Source organism: Rhinolophus ferrumequinum, chromosome 16 (genome assembly GCF_004115265.2).
Source record: "Rhinolophus ferrumequinum isolate MPI-CBG mRhiFer1 chromosome 16, mRhiFer1_v1.p, whole genome shotgun sequence".
Classification (NCBI taxonomy): Eukaryota; Metazoa; Chordata; class Mammalia; order Chiroptera; family Rhinolophidae; genus Rhinolophus; species Rhinolophus ferrumequinum.
Window position 1 is genome coordinate 6,163,951 of NC_046299.1, and position 12,866 is coordinate 6,176,816.

The 12,866-nt window shown below is 51.9% G+C and overlaps 1 protein-coding gene across 1 annotated transcript in view; it reads left to right on the forward strand.

Moving 5' to 3' along the window:
* Positions 1-12,866, forward strand: part of FAM53B (family with sequence similarity 53 member B) — a 68,083-nt gene that overhangs the window by 8,240 nt on the left and 46,977 nt on the right. The window contains exon 2 of the mRNA XM_033129854.1: positions 1,042-1,096. Within this exon, the coding sequence (XP_032985745.1) occupies positions 1,042-1,096 (55 nt within the window). The remainder of the gene's footprint in view (positions 1-1,041; positions 1,097-12,866) is intronic.

Below are 12,866 nucleotides of genomic sequence, written 5' to 3' on the forward strand. Positions count from 1 at the left end.
CTTCTTTCCTGTCACATGACCAACCCCTAGCACGGCCTGCGTGTAACTTAAATAATTACCAGTATTGCTTTGTTAGATGAGTGGATGAATGAATGAATGTGTGAGTGAGTGAGTGAGCCAGACGCTTCTTCCTGGGGCCCCAGTGGGCACAGTGTCCCCCCCCTCCCCAGAGGTCAGGATAGGCCTCTTGACCTGGGCCTCAGCTGGCACAAGGGACGGCAGTGTCCACGCTCAGGTTCCTGTGCAGCTGCGGAGCAAGTGCCTGGACGTGGGGCCCTCTGGGCCTTGCCGGCCTGTTCCTCACCAGTGGCCGTAGCACTCCACCAAGGCCAGGGGTGGGCTTGAGGGGAGATGCAGTGTGTTCACCGTGGGGAGGGAGACCATTGTGGAAACACGGTGCCAAGGAGCTCAGAAGCCATAGCTGTATGTTGACAACAAACAGAATTTTCAAGTTGCTCTTTCAGTTCAGAGAGGATCTGGGGACCTCGTCACCGAGCGGCCTGCAGGGCGGGGCCACCCTCTTGCATTTCACCCGGTGCTGCTGCGAACACAGGGAAGAGCTGTTCTTGTCACTTGAAGGGAGGGACAGGGGAGGGGGGCAGGAGGGGTCTCTGCTCAGCACTCGAGCTTCTTGCTGCACCCGAGGTCCCCTCTTGTCCCCGCCTGGGATGTGAGGAGGCCTCTTCTCAGCCCAACTCGGTGAACTGGGCACATCACACTTCCTCCCACACCCTCCCCTCCATACCACTCGCATGGAAAAGTCCCCCGGTGTCACAAGTCATGCAGCTTTCTTGTGGGTTTTGAAGCCTATTAATTTGATGGACACCATAACTCACTGGAGACTTCGGACAAAGAGTCCAGGCCTGATTATGGGCAGACATTGTCTCTTTTAATACTTTTCTCTCCTTTCCCTAATCTGACGTCGGCAAAAGGCAGTCACCCCTCTAATTGTGACTTTAGCAAGGGATCAGTGCAGGGTCATGTGCAGACGTGCTTCTTCTTATGACTTGAAGAGTGAATAGCTTTTCTGGTTGTTTTCAGCACACGCCAAAGAAGATGAGTCACGGACCGACACTTTTCTCTTGTGGAATTATGGGTGAGTAACCGAGGTGGCTGTGAGCAGTCCTTCCCTAGTCCTTCCGCCAGGGCCTGAGTCCTCCAGGTGAGACGCTAAGGGCACTGCTGGACGCAGGCACAGAGAGCAGCCGTGGGGACTCTTTTCTGTGTGTTTTCTGTGTTTCTAACTATTTTGGTCCCAGCGGTGCTGGAGTGGTAACGGGGGCTGCCGGGACAGGCACCAGTGTGCGGTTTACAAATGTCATTCCCACTACAACACTGAGAGTTTCTGTCTGATTACTAAAGTAGCCGTGTTCCCTTTTTTAACTCAGGAAACACACCATAGTATAAAGTATGAAATAAAAATCTCCCATGGCCCCAGTGAAAACTACTGTTCAGATTTTGGCATATGTTTTGTTTGCAGCCAAGTCCATGATGAACATATGATTACATGAACTTATATACAAAAAAAAAAAAAAAAAAAAATTTCTCTTGCTTTTTTCACTTGGTCCCGGTAGCAGTTGCCATCATTTCCCCACAGCAGTAAAATTGTCCACTCTGTACATTTTAACGAGTGTCTGGTTCTCCATTGTGTCACTGTCTTCAGATGTGTTCAGTGATGTAAGTGCTGTCTGCCTGTCGGGTAGCAGGGCGTTCTGTTTGCTGCAGTGATTAAGTGTCTCCGCTTCGTCTGCCTTCTGCGTGTTCCGCAGGGCAGTCCCCAGGAGTGGGGTGGAAGGGCCGGAGGGCAGGGTCGGCTTTAAGCCTCTTGCTTCGTGCTGCTGACAGGCTTTCCAGAAAGGTTGCCTCAGTCCCGTTCGCAGGCAAGTGTGAATTACCGTTTTTAATAAGGGACTGTAACTGACCGTGTGGAGTTCTCATGCTCCAGATGATGAGGCAGCGTTTCTTCTTTCGCTGTCTGTCTCTCTGTGACTCCTGCCCCCTTTGGGGACACCTGACGATGAGTTTCTGTGATGTCTGCATTGAGGCAGCAGCCAGGCTTCCATGATGGGTAACCGCTGTGGGCTTTCATATTTCAGGTTTGTCTTCGCAGGGCCGTGTGCAGTCTTCCCGGCCTCCTCCTCGGCCCTTCGCTCTGTGAACAGTGTTTTCTTCCTCTTCTTTAGACCCAGTTCCCGTAGGAGGGATGATGAGGGTGGGGGGTGCCGGGCCACACTTCTTAACACGCAGGATCTCCTCGAATCTGCAGCAGCTTCAGGGGCAGGTGGGGGCACTCCATTCACATGGGGGAAACCGAGGCCTCGTGATGTGACCTCCCAGGTCCCTCGCTGGGCAGAGTTGGACCCAGGTCAGGGGAGGAAGAAGATTGTTATCCTCTCGGTCACAAGGCACAGCTCTGAGGGAGAGCCCCGGCTGTCCTCTTGATGCTGGCACCAGAGGAAATGGAAACAGGGGGATCATCTGGCCGTGGCCTACCCGTGTGACACACTTCGGAGGCCTGTCTCCGTGTGGGACTCGCTCGAACACCTTGGTGGTGGTTCCGGCTCCCTCGGGGCCTGACTCACCGCTGAGCTCCCGCTGAGCTGCCTTCCTCTGGCACGGCCAGCCCCCAGCCCAGCCTGGACTTCCACTGCAAACCGGGCCAGACCAGGAAACCGGCTTGTGGTCTTTATTTCAGGGCTGCCCCTGCAACAGACGTTCGGGCCTTTGCACTGAGCACGTCATAGTGGAGCTCTTGTGGGTTCATAACGCGTGGTATTGGACTCATAGGCACTATGAACCCCTGAACTTTGTCAGCCTCAGTTTCCTCCTCAGCAGTACGGCTGTTGTGATAGCCCCTGCCTCGTGGGCTTGCTGTGAGGACCGTGTGAGGTCATGTTTGTAAGGAGCTCGGCGCAGCGTGAGCAGTCCTTAGTGATAGGTGACAGAGGGCTGCCACCTACGGTGGGCATCCTGCTCCCTGCAGAGGCCTCCATGCCCAACAAAGGGGCCACCTGGGCTTCCTTGGGGAGGGGGTATAGGTGAGCGCATCACCTGTATCTTGTGGGGAAAGACCCTTAGGCTCCGGGCCCAAGGCAGAGGCCCTGGGGACAGGCACACGGAGAGAGGCAGTCCTTCCGGATTCCCAGTGGCGTCCATCTGAGCCTGCGGAGCCGTGCTGCCGCTTTCTACTCGGGAGGCCTCTCTCCGGCCCAGGGTTTCCAGGAAGGCCTGTGCTGCCGCTTCCGCAGGCTCTTGTTTGCAGAGTGGTTCTTCAGGATCGCTCACCATGGGCTCCGTGTTCCTCCTGCTCTGCTGGCTCGGGCAGGGGTCCGTGGAGTCCCCTCCTCCTTCTCAGCATCTATCTCTCCCACATCTTCCTGTTGCTAAGCCCCTCCTTGATTCAGGAAGCCCCTGAGCCACCTGACAGCGCACATCACCAAGGCTGCTGTTCATTGCAGTGGCTTGTCCTAGCAGGTGTTTACTGAGCACCTACTTTGTGTCAGGCACTTGGTGCTGGGGTAGCGCGAACCAGCCCTGTGCCAACAGCAGGTCCTCAGAGCTGTGGGCAAATCAGCCCATCTTCCTGAGCCGTGGTTTCCTCATTTTGCTGATCGCAGGTGTTTGTGGGACTTAAAGAGACAGCAGCACGCAGGAGGGCTGGCTCAGCCCCTCCCGCCTCCATCCGTTTCCTGTGCTTGCTGAGGCGGGAATGTCAGGCATCCCAGGCCTTCCCAAGCCTCTGTGCTGGTGGAAGCTCAGGTGACTGCTCCTGCCCATTTCACCTGTGATCCAGATGTGGCTTCGCCCTGCATGATAAACTAGGAGGGTACCCAGGCAGTGATATTTCATCTTAGACGTGCCAGCTTTTCAATAGCAGGGAACACCCCGTGAATCCAGCCACACTTTGCAAGAGGGTTTTAGGCCCTTCCAGGGCTGGACAATGCTCAGCAAAGACGAAATGTCTTATTGTTATAATCACCAAACCCCACGCCTGTCTGCTGGAGATAAAGGACTCGTGTTCTGGCCCTGATCAGTGGACTTCTCCTGCGAGAGCTGGAGACAGCTTGGCCCTGTGACTCAGTCATGTCCCTCCTAAGTCCCCATGCAGGGTCCTAACTGGGAGCCAGTAAGAGTTGGAGTTTCGTAAATGTTCTGAAGAAAATTCAGGCAAGCGCATTAGGGTGGGGAGGGCAGTGGCCTGTTTGCTTCCTCTTAAAGAGCCACCCTTTCAAGTAGCTGAGCCTCGTTGCACCCACTTAGGTAAAATGCTACTACGAGCATAATCGAGTGCTCATGGCAATGGTTTTCTTTTTTAAAGTACTTCCCTCTTCTCTTATTGTGAGCTGTCCCTCACGCCCAAATTTGGGAACTTGATAAAAGAAGTGGTTTTGTGCTTTTCCAACGTGGAGAAGTAGGGGAGAGGACAAAGGTGGGCCAGCTGTGGATGGGAGAGGCAGGGCAGAGGGGAGCCGGGCAGCTGCCAGGCCTGCTGTGTGCCAGGGCCTAGCGCCCTTGTCGGGCTGCAGACCAGCCCTGTCATCGCAGGGCCCTTCCAGCAGAGACAGTGTTTTGCCTCTTGGTTTCCTTTCTCACCTCCCAGACCCTCCTCAGCACATCTTCTGTGCTGAGCTGGAATTTCCTCTGCAAACAGCTTCTGTGGGCAAGAGCCATGTGCATTGCTGCTTCTTGTGTTCTTGACACAGGAAACCTTGCTCAGGTAGCAGCTTCGTGGGTGTGGCCCTCCCACTGGTCAGCCAGCCCGGCAGGCAAGCCAGCCCATTGCTGGCCATGATTTCTAGTGGGTTCTGCGCCGGAGAGAATTCTGCACTGGGAGAGGCAGGGGCTGGACGTGAATCCTCAGTGCGTGGCTCCCTCCAGGTCCTCATCATTTGCCATGGAGAAGCCTCTTCACGCTGACCCAGGCCACACATGTACTGGTTTAATCTTTGTTTGTGAAACAGGGCAAGTGTGATGAGAGCAGGCTCCATTTGCCACCCTTGGCTAAGTGCACCCATTCAATGAGCTCTGTACTGCAGGGACAGTGAGCACTACACATGCCGTTTTCCCCACCTTTCAGGCAAGGAGAAGACCTGGAAATCAAATATGTGAGAAAGTGAGTGTAATTCCAATTATTGCAAAAAGGCCACTAGGAAAAGGCATGTAAATACGAGTCAATGGACAGAGAACAAAACAATTCATATGCTAAAAAAAAATTGGATGAAAACCCATAATTGCTTTAGGAGTTATGGCAGTAAATTATTTATTAATGTAAATTATTTCACAGGCAAAGAACATAGAGGAAACTTGAGCAGAAGGATCATACATTATGTATAAAAAGGAATTGTAAAAATATTACAGCAGCTCTACTTGTGCCACTCGGTTCAGGTTTGTCAGCGTTTTAATTATAAGCCGTTACTTTCCACGTTTAATTATTCGGCTGTTAAAGTCTACTCTATACATAAAGGGTGTTCCCGGGGGCACGCTCTGTATTAATTTCTACAGGGGAAACCAGTTCGCTGCGTTGAGCCGTGCAGCACTAAAACCATGTCACTTTGGTCTTTTAACTCCACCACTATTCGTCGTTGCAAGTGGAATGTGATTGCACCTCGTATGAAAAAGCTGGCATTTGGAGGTTGAGCATTTCAGATTTTTTAGAACAAATACACGACTGCAACAAAATGAGCAACAGCAGTAACAAAACCAGAGCTACTTGGGCCCAATCTCGGGTCTGTGCCACTTTCTCCACTTCTCAGAGTTGGCCATTTTGAACATGAGCATGGACCGGGGCTCTCTACAAGATACTGATTATTAACGAAAACAGGCTAGAGTGAACCTTGTTTTCATTTTTAAAAGGACGTCCATATAGACCTGAAACTAATATAAAATAATATTGAGTGGTGTCAACTGTAATGGAAAACAAAAAAATGCATCCATATACAAGTACGGCTATGTATGATTTTTAGAAACTTACTTTTTATTTTTAATTTATTTTTATGTATTGTGGTCATATATGTGATGTTTTTCAGTCTCTAAAATAGTATAAGGTTTTGTTTAAGACTTGTTTGTACAGAGCACTTTAAGTTTTTTCTTGCACCATTTATTGGTTTCAGGAATAAAGTACAGAATGGAAGTAGGTGCAAAGTGTAGTTGGCACGTGCTGGCTGTTTACGGTGACAGGTGAAAAGGGAGCCTCCCAGGCTGCCTTCTCACCCAGGCTGGCCTGACTTGGGAGTGCGGAGGGGGCCCCAGTAGTGCCAGAGGACAGGGAATGACAGACAGCTGCCACACTGGTTTTGGGTGCCACCCACTACGGTGCATGGCCAGTTTCCTTTGTACATGGAAAGGTGGTCAAGTTCGGAGGCAGCCTGGGCCACCTACACGAACCTGGCCATGGGATTGCCAGCTCTGCCTTTGGCTGGTTGTCTGTCCATTGCCTGGATGTGATGCAGTGCTGAAGCTCGGTGTTCCCCCCAGTAAGCTGGGGGGGGCTGTGACGCCCACGAGGCGAGTCCTTGCTTGGAGGACACGCCAGTGCTCTTTTTCAGCTTCAGCAAGGACCCCAGTGTTGTGTTAGTTAATTAACAGTTAATATGCATGTATCGGCAGCTTCCTGAATCGCTCTCCCAGCTGCCAGTTCTCTCGTCTGAGTGATGGCGCCCCACTTTGCTTTCTGTGCACTGATCTGGGGATGAATCACAAGCAGATGCCCACTCTCTATACTCTGTGTGCATCTGCAACTAGGATGGGAGTCCAGAGGAGATGATAAAACATACCTTTCTGTCCCTTCAGAGTTTTTGTTGCCATTGTAAATACAAGCTTTTCCTTACGTGTTTCTAAATGCCCCTGGAGACCTGTGGTTGGAGAGGAGGTCGGTTCAGACCTGAAAGGGCTGTCACAGGGCCCTGTCCCCCCTGCCTGTTACAGATGGGGAGACTGACGGAGGCCCACACTTCCAACACCCAGTCTGCTGTGTTTTTTACTCCCCTATACTGTCTGTCTGGGGACCACAGGGCCTCTTTGCAAGAGCAAAGACTTCCCAGAAGCAGTGGCAGCCGTCCTGGGCCACCCCCACCCAGCCGATGAGGGCCAGGCCCTGTAACCACTCTGAACCCCCCAGCCTCTCTGGCCTCCCCCAGAGCCCCAGAGCCAGCTTCCCTGCCTCCCTTGAGGGGGGCTGGTGAGGAGTGCTCTCTAGCCATTCCCGTCGCTGTCCTTGTGCCCTGGCATCCTGTGTTACTGCCCCCGAACCCCAGATGCAACTGACGTTGTATGATTCATCGCAGGTGAGAGGGCACAACCACCGGCTGAGGCAGTGAAGCCTGAGAACTTTTTCTTCCTGACAGAGCTCTGAATTGAGTCTCCATTCTGGTGACACAGGGAAAGAGGCGCTCCAGGGGGCCAGGGGCTCTAAAGTTCATTTAAAAATAGATGACACCATTGTGGGATAACTCAAGTCATTACCCTGCTTGTTTTCCCCTTTGTTCTTTTTATAAGTTCAGCTTCGAAAACGTCAGAAAGATATCTCAGTTCTCTTGAATTTCCCATTGAAAGGGTTGGTGAGCTTCTACCTTCAAACCAAGCCTAGAGTTCTTGCAGCCCCGAGACCAAGTTAGCACGACCCAGCCTGCAGGGCAGGGGAGACAGCCTGATGTCAGCCCAGGCAGACAGGTGTGAAATCCACGAATGAGTCAGCCAGTCTTGATCTGGCGGAGGCCTGCTACCCGGGCCGGGGGTGCTGCAAGAATCTCAGGTCTGTGCTTCGGGTGCTTAGCCTTTTCTAGAAACCACATTCTGCTGTGGTCATGTCCCCATAAGGCAGGCTCTAAGATGCAGCCCAGAGAGATCCAGGACTGCAAACTCCTCTGTCTTTAGAACATCAGAAGGCTTGTAGTCCCTTAAGAATAGGGGCCCCTGGGAATTTCCCTTCAAGTTTAAGGGCAGAAATGGAAACAAGAACATTTGCGGTTGAATGCTATTTGTGTTTCTCTGAGAGCTTTCTTTCTTTGAGCTCTAGATTTGTGCACCCAGCAACCTTTGTCCTCCTTACTCAGGGGATCACAGGACCAAGTCTTTGTGAGTGTGGACCTGAGTTCTCGTCCCCACGTGTGTGGGCAGAGGCTTCTCTTGTGCGTCCCAGGCTGATGGAAGTCTTCCCAGAGACTTCAAGCTCAGTCATTGAGCCTCAGCTTTGAAAGACACCGTGGAGGTCACCTGGTCACTCCACCTGTGAGACAACTAGATGGTTTGTGTGGATTTTTGTATAGTTTTCCCTTCCAGCTGTAGGCAAAGTGTTGCGTGTGTTTACACTACATACATACAAACATTCCTGTGTACAACCTCAAACCTGTGAAGACAGGCTCAGCAGGGAGATAGAGAAACTCGATTAACGTGATGGGGACGGTGTAGAGCCGGCTGGTACCTGTGCTCTCAGACTGTGCCATCGTGCCATGCCCACGTCTGCCAGAGGCTTGGTGTCGGGACCTCCTCGAAGCCACAGGCTGTCTCAGGGAGAAGTTGGAAGGCCTCAGGCGCTTCCTCTTCACAGAGTGGTTGGCTTCTCAGGCTCTTTCCAGTGGTTCTCCATCCAGAACATGCTGTGCAGCTGGGGTCCCTGCCCCCTCCTGTGAAAAAGGGTGATGTTATTCTCCATAGTTCTGCTTTCTGGCCCAAAACAAACACCAAAACACCCACTTGCAGTGGTGTTCTGAATCCAGATTACAGAGACTGGAATCGTCAGCCTTTTGGAAGCTTCTTCTTGGGTGTGTGTGTCTGAGTGCTCTGACTGGCCGCCATCCTGACAGAGGTGTCTGAGGACCCAAGCCCCAGTGTAGCTGGTGGTCGAGAGCAGTGGTTCTCAACAATTTTACAGTAAAACAACATGGGGAACTTATTAAAATGCATACTCTTACTTTGAGAGATTCTGTTTGCCAAGTCAAGGACTGGGCCTAGGAATCTGCATTTTAACCAATACCCCATAGGACGCTCCTGTTGGTGGTCCCGAAACCACATTTTGAGAGATCCAGATGTAGAACACAGCTCCCATTCCAGCCAGAACCCACTGAGACTGGTACCAAGGGCAGAAGAGTTGAGCCCCAGCTCCTTGAGCATTCTCCAGTGTCGTCACCACCTTCGTGATGGCTGTGGTCCTTGCAGGCGCTGGACTAGGCAACCGGTTAGTTCTCATAGTAGTTCTGCGAGGTGCTTGCTATCTGTCGCCCTCATTTTTTAGATGAGGAAACCGAAGCTCTGAGAGATTAAGTAACTTGGAGAGCAGAGGTTAGAACCCAGGTCCACACCCTTCCCGCCACACCAAGTGACGCCTGCTCAGTGGACTCCCCACGTCTGCAGCCTTTGTCAATGTTGAAAGAGTTATAGTTGTTTGTGCAGAAGTGATACTGAATGGAGAGGCGGGTTCGTCCAGTATCCTCTCCTCGGAGCCCTACCGAGTGCCTTTGTATAGCCTGACGTTGGGGCCTGATACTCAGGGCCGTTGGCCATTAAAAATTGTTTCTATTCCTGTTTCTTTTGTCCGGTGACCCAACCCGACAAATGGCTCCCTGTTCCCTGAACTAAGGGGGAAAACACAAGGGCTAAACATAGCCTCAATTGTTTTCACTTTTTTCTATGTATACTTCTCTAAGCGATAAAGACAGAAAGAATTAAAATGCTATCATCTGCCCTGCAGACGGGACCAGGGGCCCCCTTGCTGGTGTCGACACAACCATAGCAGGGCTTTGCATTTTCAAAGTATTTTAGACATTACTCCTCCAGCCAGTCTCCTGGCTGTTTTACACACAACCATCCATGTCCCCAGTGCGGTGGGGAGTTCAAGACACAGCCCAGGTTGGACCTGCCTGGCCAAGGAAGGGTTACCTGTGCCAGGGACAAAAGACAGGTGAGACCTAGTGAACATCCAGGGCCTGGTCTCCAGCTTTTGTCTGCACTTCGTCACTCACTCCTTCCTCCTCCACTCAGCCTGGCTGAGGTCTGCTGCGTGCCAAGCTCCGCGCTCGGGACCTAGGAGCCATGCTGGATGGGACTGCGCTTGAGAGCTTAGGGCTCAGTACAAGTGGACGTGGAAACAGGTAATTAAGGTGCAGGTAACATCTGAGCCATGTTATTGGACGTCCAGGCACAGAGCTGTGGGTGCCCAAGGGCCGAGGAGGGAAAGCACTGGCATCACCAAAGAGGAGGTGATGTTTGAGTTGGCTCTTAAATGATGAGTAAGAGACTGTTGGAGGAAGGATACAGGCAGGAGAAAATCCCAGGCCTTTGCACCTTCTCATCTTTGCAAAGCTGTGACGGCGTGAAAGAGCTGACGTTTTGGGGGAAGCTGCAAATCCACTGCAGTTAGATCGGACTCACATTTAACCAGTGGACTGAGCTGAGAACTGACTCTCTTCATCCTCCCTGCAACAAAGAAATCTTACATGTTAAGGCTCAGAGAGGCTTACTCTGTGAGAGCGGGTAGTTCCTGCAGGCAAGCAGGAACACTTCAGAATTAGTCATCCGACCCCAGTGCCCCACCCCTCTGCATATAAAAGTTACCCGTGCTCATTCCTGCAGTGGATTGATTAAACTTTAGTTTTTATAAAGAATTCCTGGTGTGTAAGAGATACAGTTCAGTGGGGGTGTGTACACACATGTGCTTTATGGGCTGTTGAGGGATTTTTAAGGATGATTTTGACTCTACCTGCTTCTTGCCTGACTTCCATGCCACAGGACGTTTGGCATGCCTGGAGTGTAGGGTCTGCTGAGGAGCAGTGAGTCGGTAGGCACGGGGGTGCCAGGCTGGAACGGTTGCATTCTTCCTGCCAGGCAGTGGGCAGCTGCTGAAGGACATGGGTCACAATAGATAGTGTGGGCCTCAGAAAGTTCTCTGGAGGCCGTGAGGAAGAGGGACTGGGTAGGGAGGCCGGAGAGGGCCAGTCCAGAAGCATTCAGACCAGGAGATGGCATGAAGGGAGCAGCACTGCCAGATGAGAGGGGCAGCATGGTCATGCTTACCTGGCTCCCAGCTCCCCTTTCTTCTCATGATTCCCCGAGAGCTGGGAAAATTCCAGGGCAGTGCAATAAAAGTGCTACAGAAAGTGGTGTCCTCTGAGATTGGGACCAATCCCCTTTAATTTCCCAAGGCCTGGGAAACCCGTGAAATTAAGCAGGGGCCACCGTGTTGCCATCTGGGGGCCCTCACTGCTCTGGGGCAGCGCCCACTGGTTCCTTCCTGGGTCCAGTACATTCCTGGCCCATCTGGTGCCTCAGTGCCTTGTCCCAAAAGAGAAGTTGGTGGCCAGCGTTATTCTACGGGAACTTCCTCAAAGACAAAGCGGCAAACCCAGAGAGGGATGGGCTCGCAGCCCTGGCTCTGACTCTGCCCAGCCTCGTGGGCTTGGTGGTCACATCCCACACGTATGTGGAGATACATTTGTCCTTATAGAGAATGTAGAAACGGGGCGGGGGGAGGGAAACAGAAAGGAGAAAAATATAAATCACCCAGCTGTCTGCCAACTGACTTGGAACCTCTCAGTTTACTTTTATGTCCACAGGTAATATACATCTTTTACTAAGTAGGAATCATGGTGTCTCTCCAGTTTTATTCCCTGTTTCTTTATGCTCCGCATTACATCGTGAACATTTCCCCACGGCGTTAACGTTCTCTGAAGCTGCTGTTTCCATGTTCCGGGCTATTCCTTGGCAGTTTATTTAACCAGCCCCCCGCTGTAGGGTACTTGAGTGCTGTTTTCCATTTTGCCTTCCGTCCTGTCATTTTAAAGAGCATGATCACACATAAATCTCCACTGTTTTCTGAGGATAACACTTCTTCTAAATCAGATAACAGATGGTTGTGACTCAGTCAGTGGTAGTTTGTATTTCTTTTAATTTTTATTATTAGTTTACTGCTTTCAGCAGCTGACGTGACGAATTAACACTGTTTTAAAAGAATGGTGACTAGAGCGCTAGTGGGTAGTGAAGACGCGTTGGCCAGCGTAAATGCTACTTGCAGAAAGGTAATTTTCGGTGATAATTTATCAGATTCAGTGACAGGAACACGCATCAGCACTTGCTGTCCTCCGGGGCCCGGGAAGATGCTAGGATGTCGTGCGCTGGACATTCAGCCACAGTCCTGCTTTGTTCCCACTGGCCTAACTGGGCATCTCCAGCTTCTGCGGCCCTATCGTGGCAACAGCCCCTAAATGTTCCCTGCCGTGTCCCAGCCCCGGGTCCCAGGCCCTCAGACTCTGTGCCTCATGATGTGCAGTGTGCCCTAAGTGAAGAAGTATCCCGTTGAGCCCTGATTTGGCCTAACCTTTGGCCCACGAATCTTCTTTTGGGCCTCCTAGGCCATTCCCTTTGAACCTGTCATATAGGTGTGCCTGGGACGCTCAGTAGGGAGTCAGTCCCTTGGGTGTCCCTTTGAGAAGTAGCCCCGTGTAGAGGAGATGGCTGTGTAGTGCTTGCTGCCCTGAGCACTCATGTCGGTTACATGACCATTTTCTTAGCGTAAGGTCCATCTTGCATGACTCGTAAACTCCTCGAGGGCAGGGCCAATGTCAGGTTTCCGTCAGCGCTGTGGTGAAATGAAAAGAGCGTGGGCCAGCCTGTGTTTGCATCCTGTTAGCCGTGTGGCCCTGGGCCACTTCCTCAATCCTCTCAAGCCTCGCTCTCCCCATCTGGGCAGTGACGGTAGCCATCCAGAGGGCTCCGTGGGGGTTACAACACCCACATGGTGCTTAGTAGTTGACTGCAGCTGCGTGAGAATCGGTGTGCGTAAAATACCTACTGAGAATCCTTTCTGGTTTTACTTCTGTCCTTCTATTGACGTACTGACTCAAGCCTCAGTTTTCTCTATATTCACGTTGGCGCGG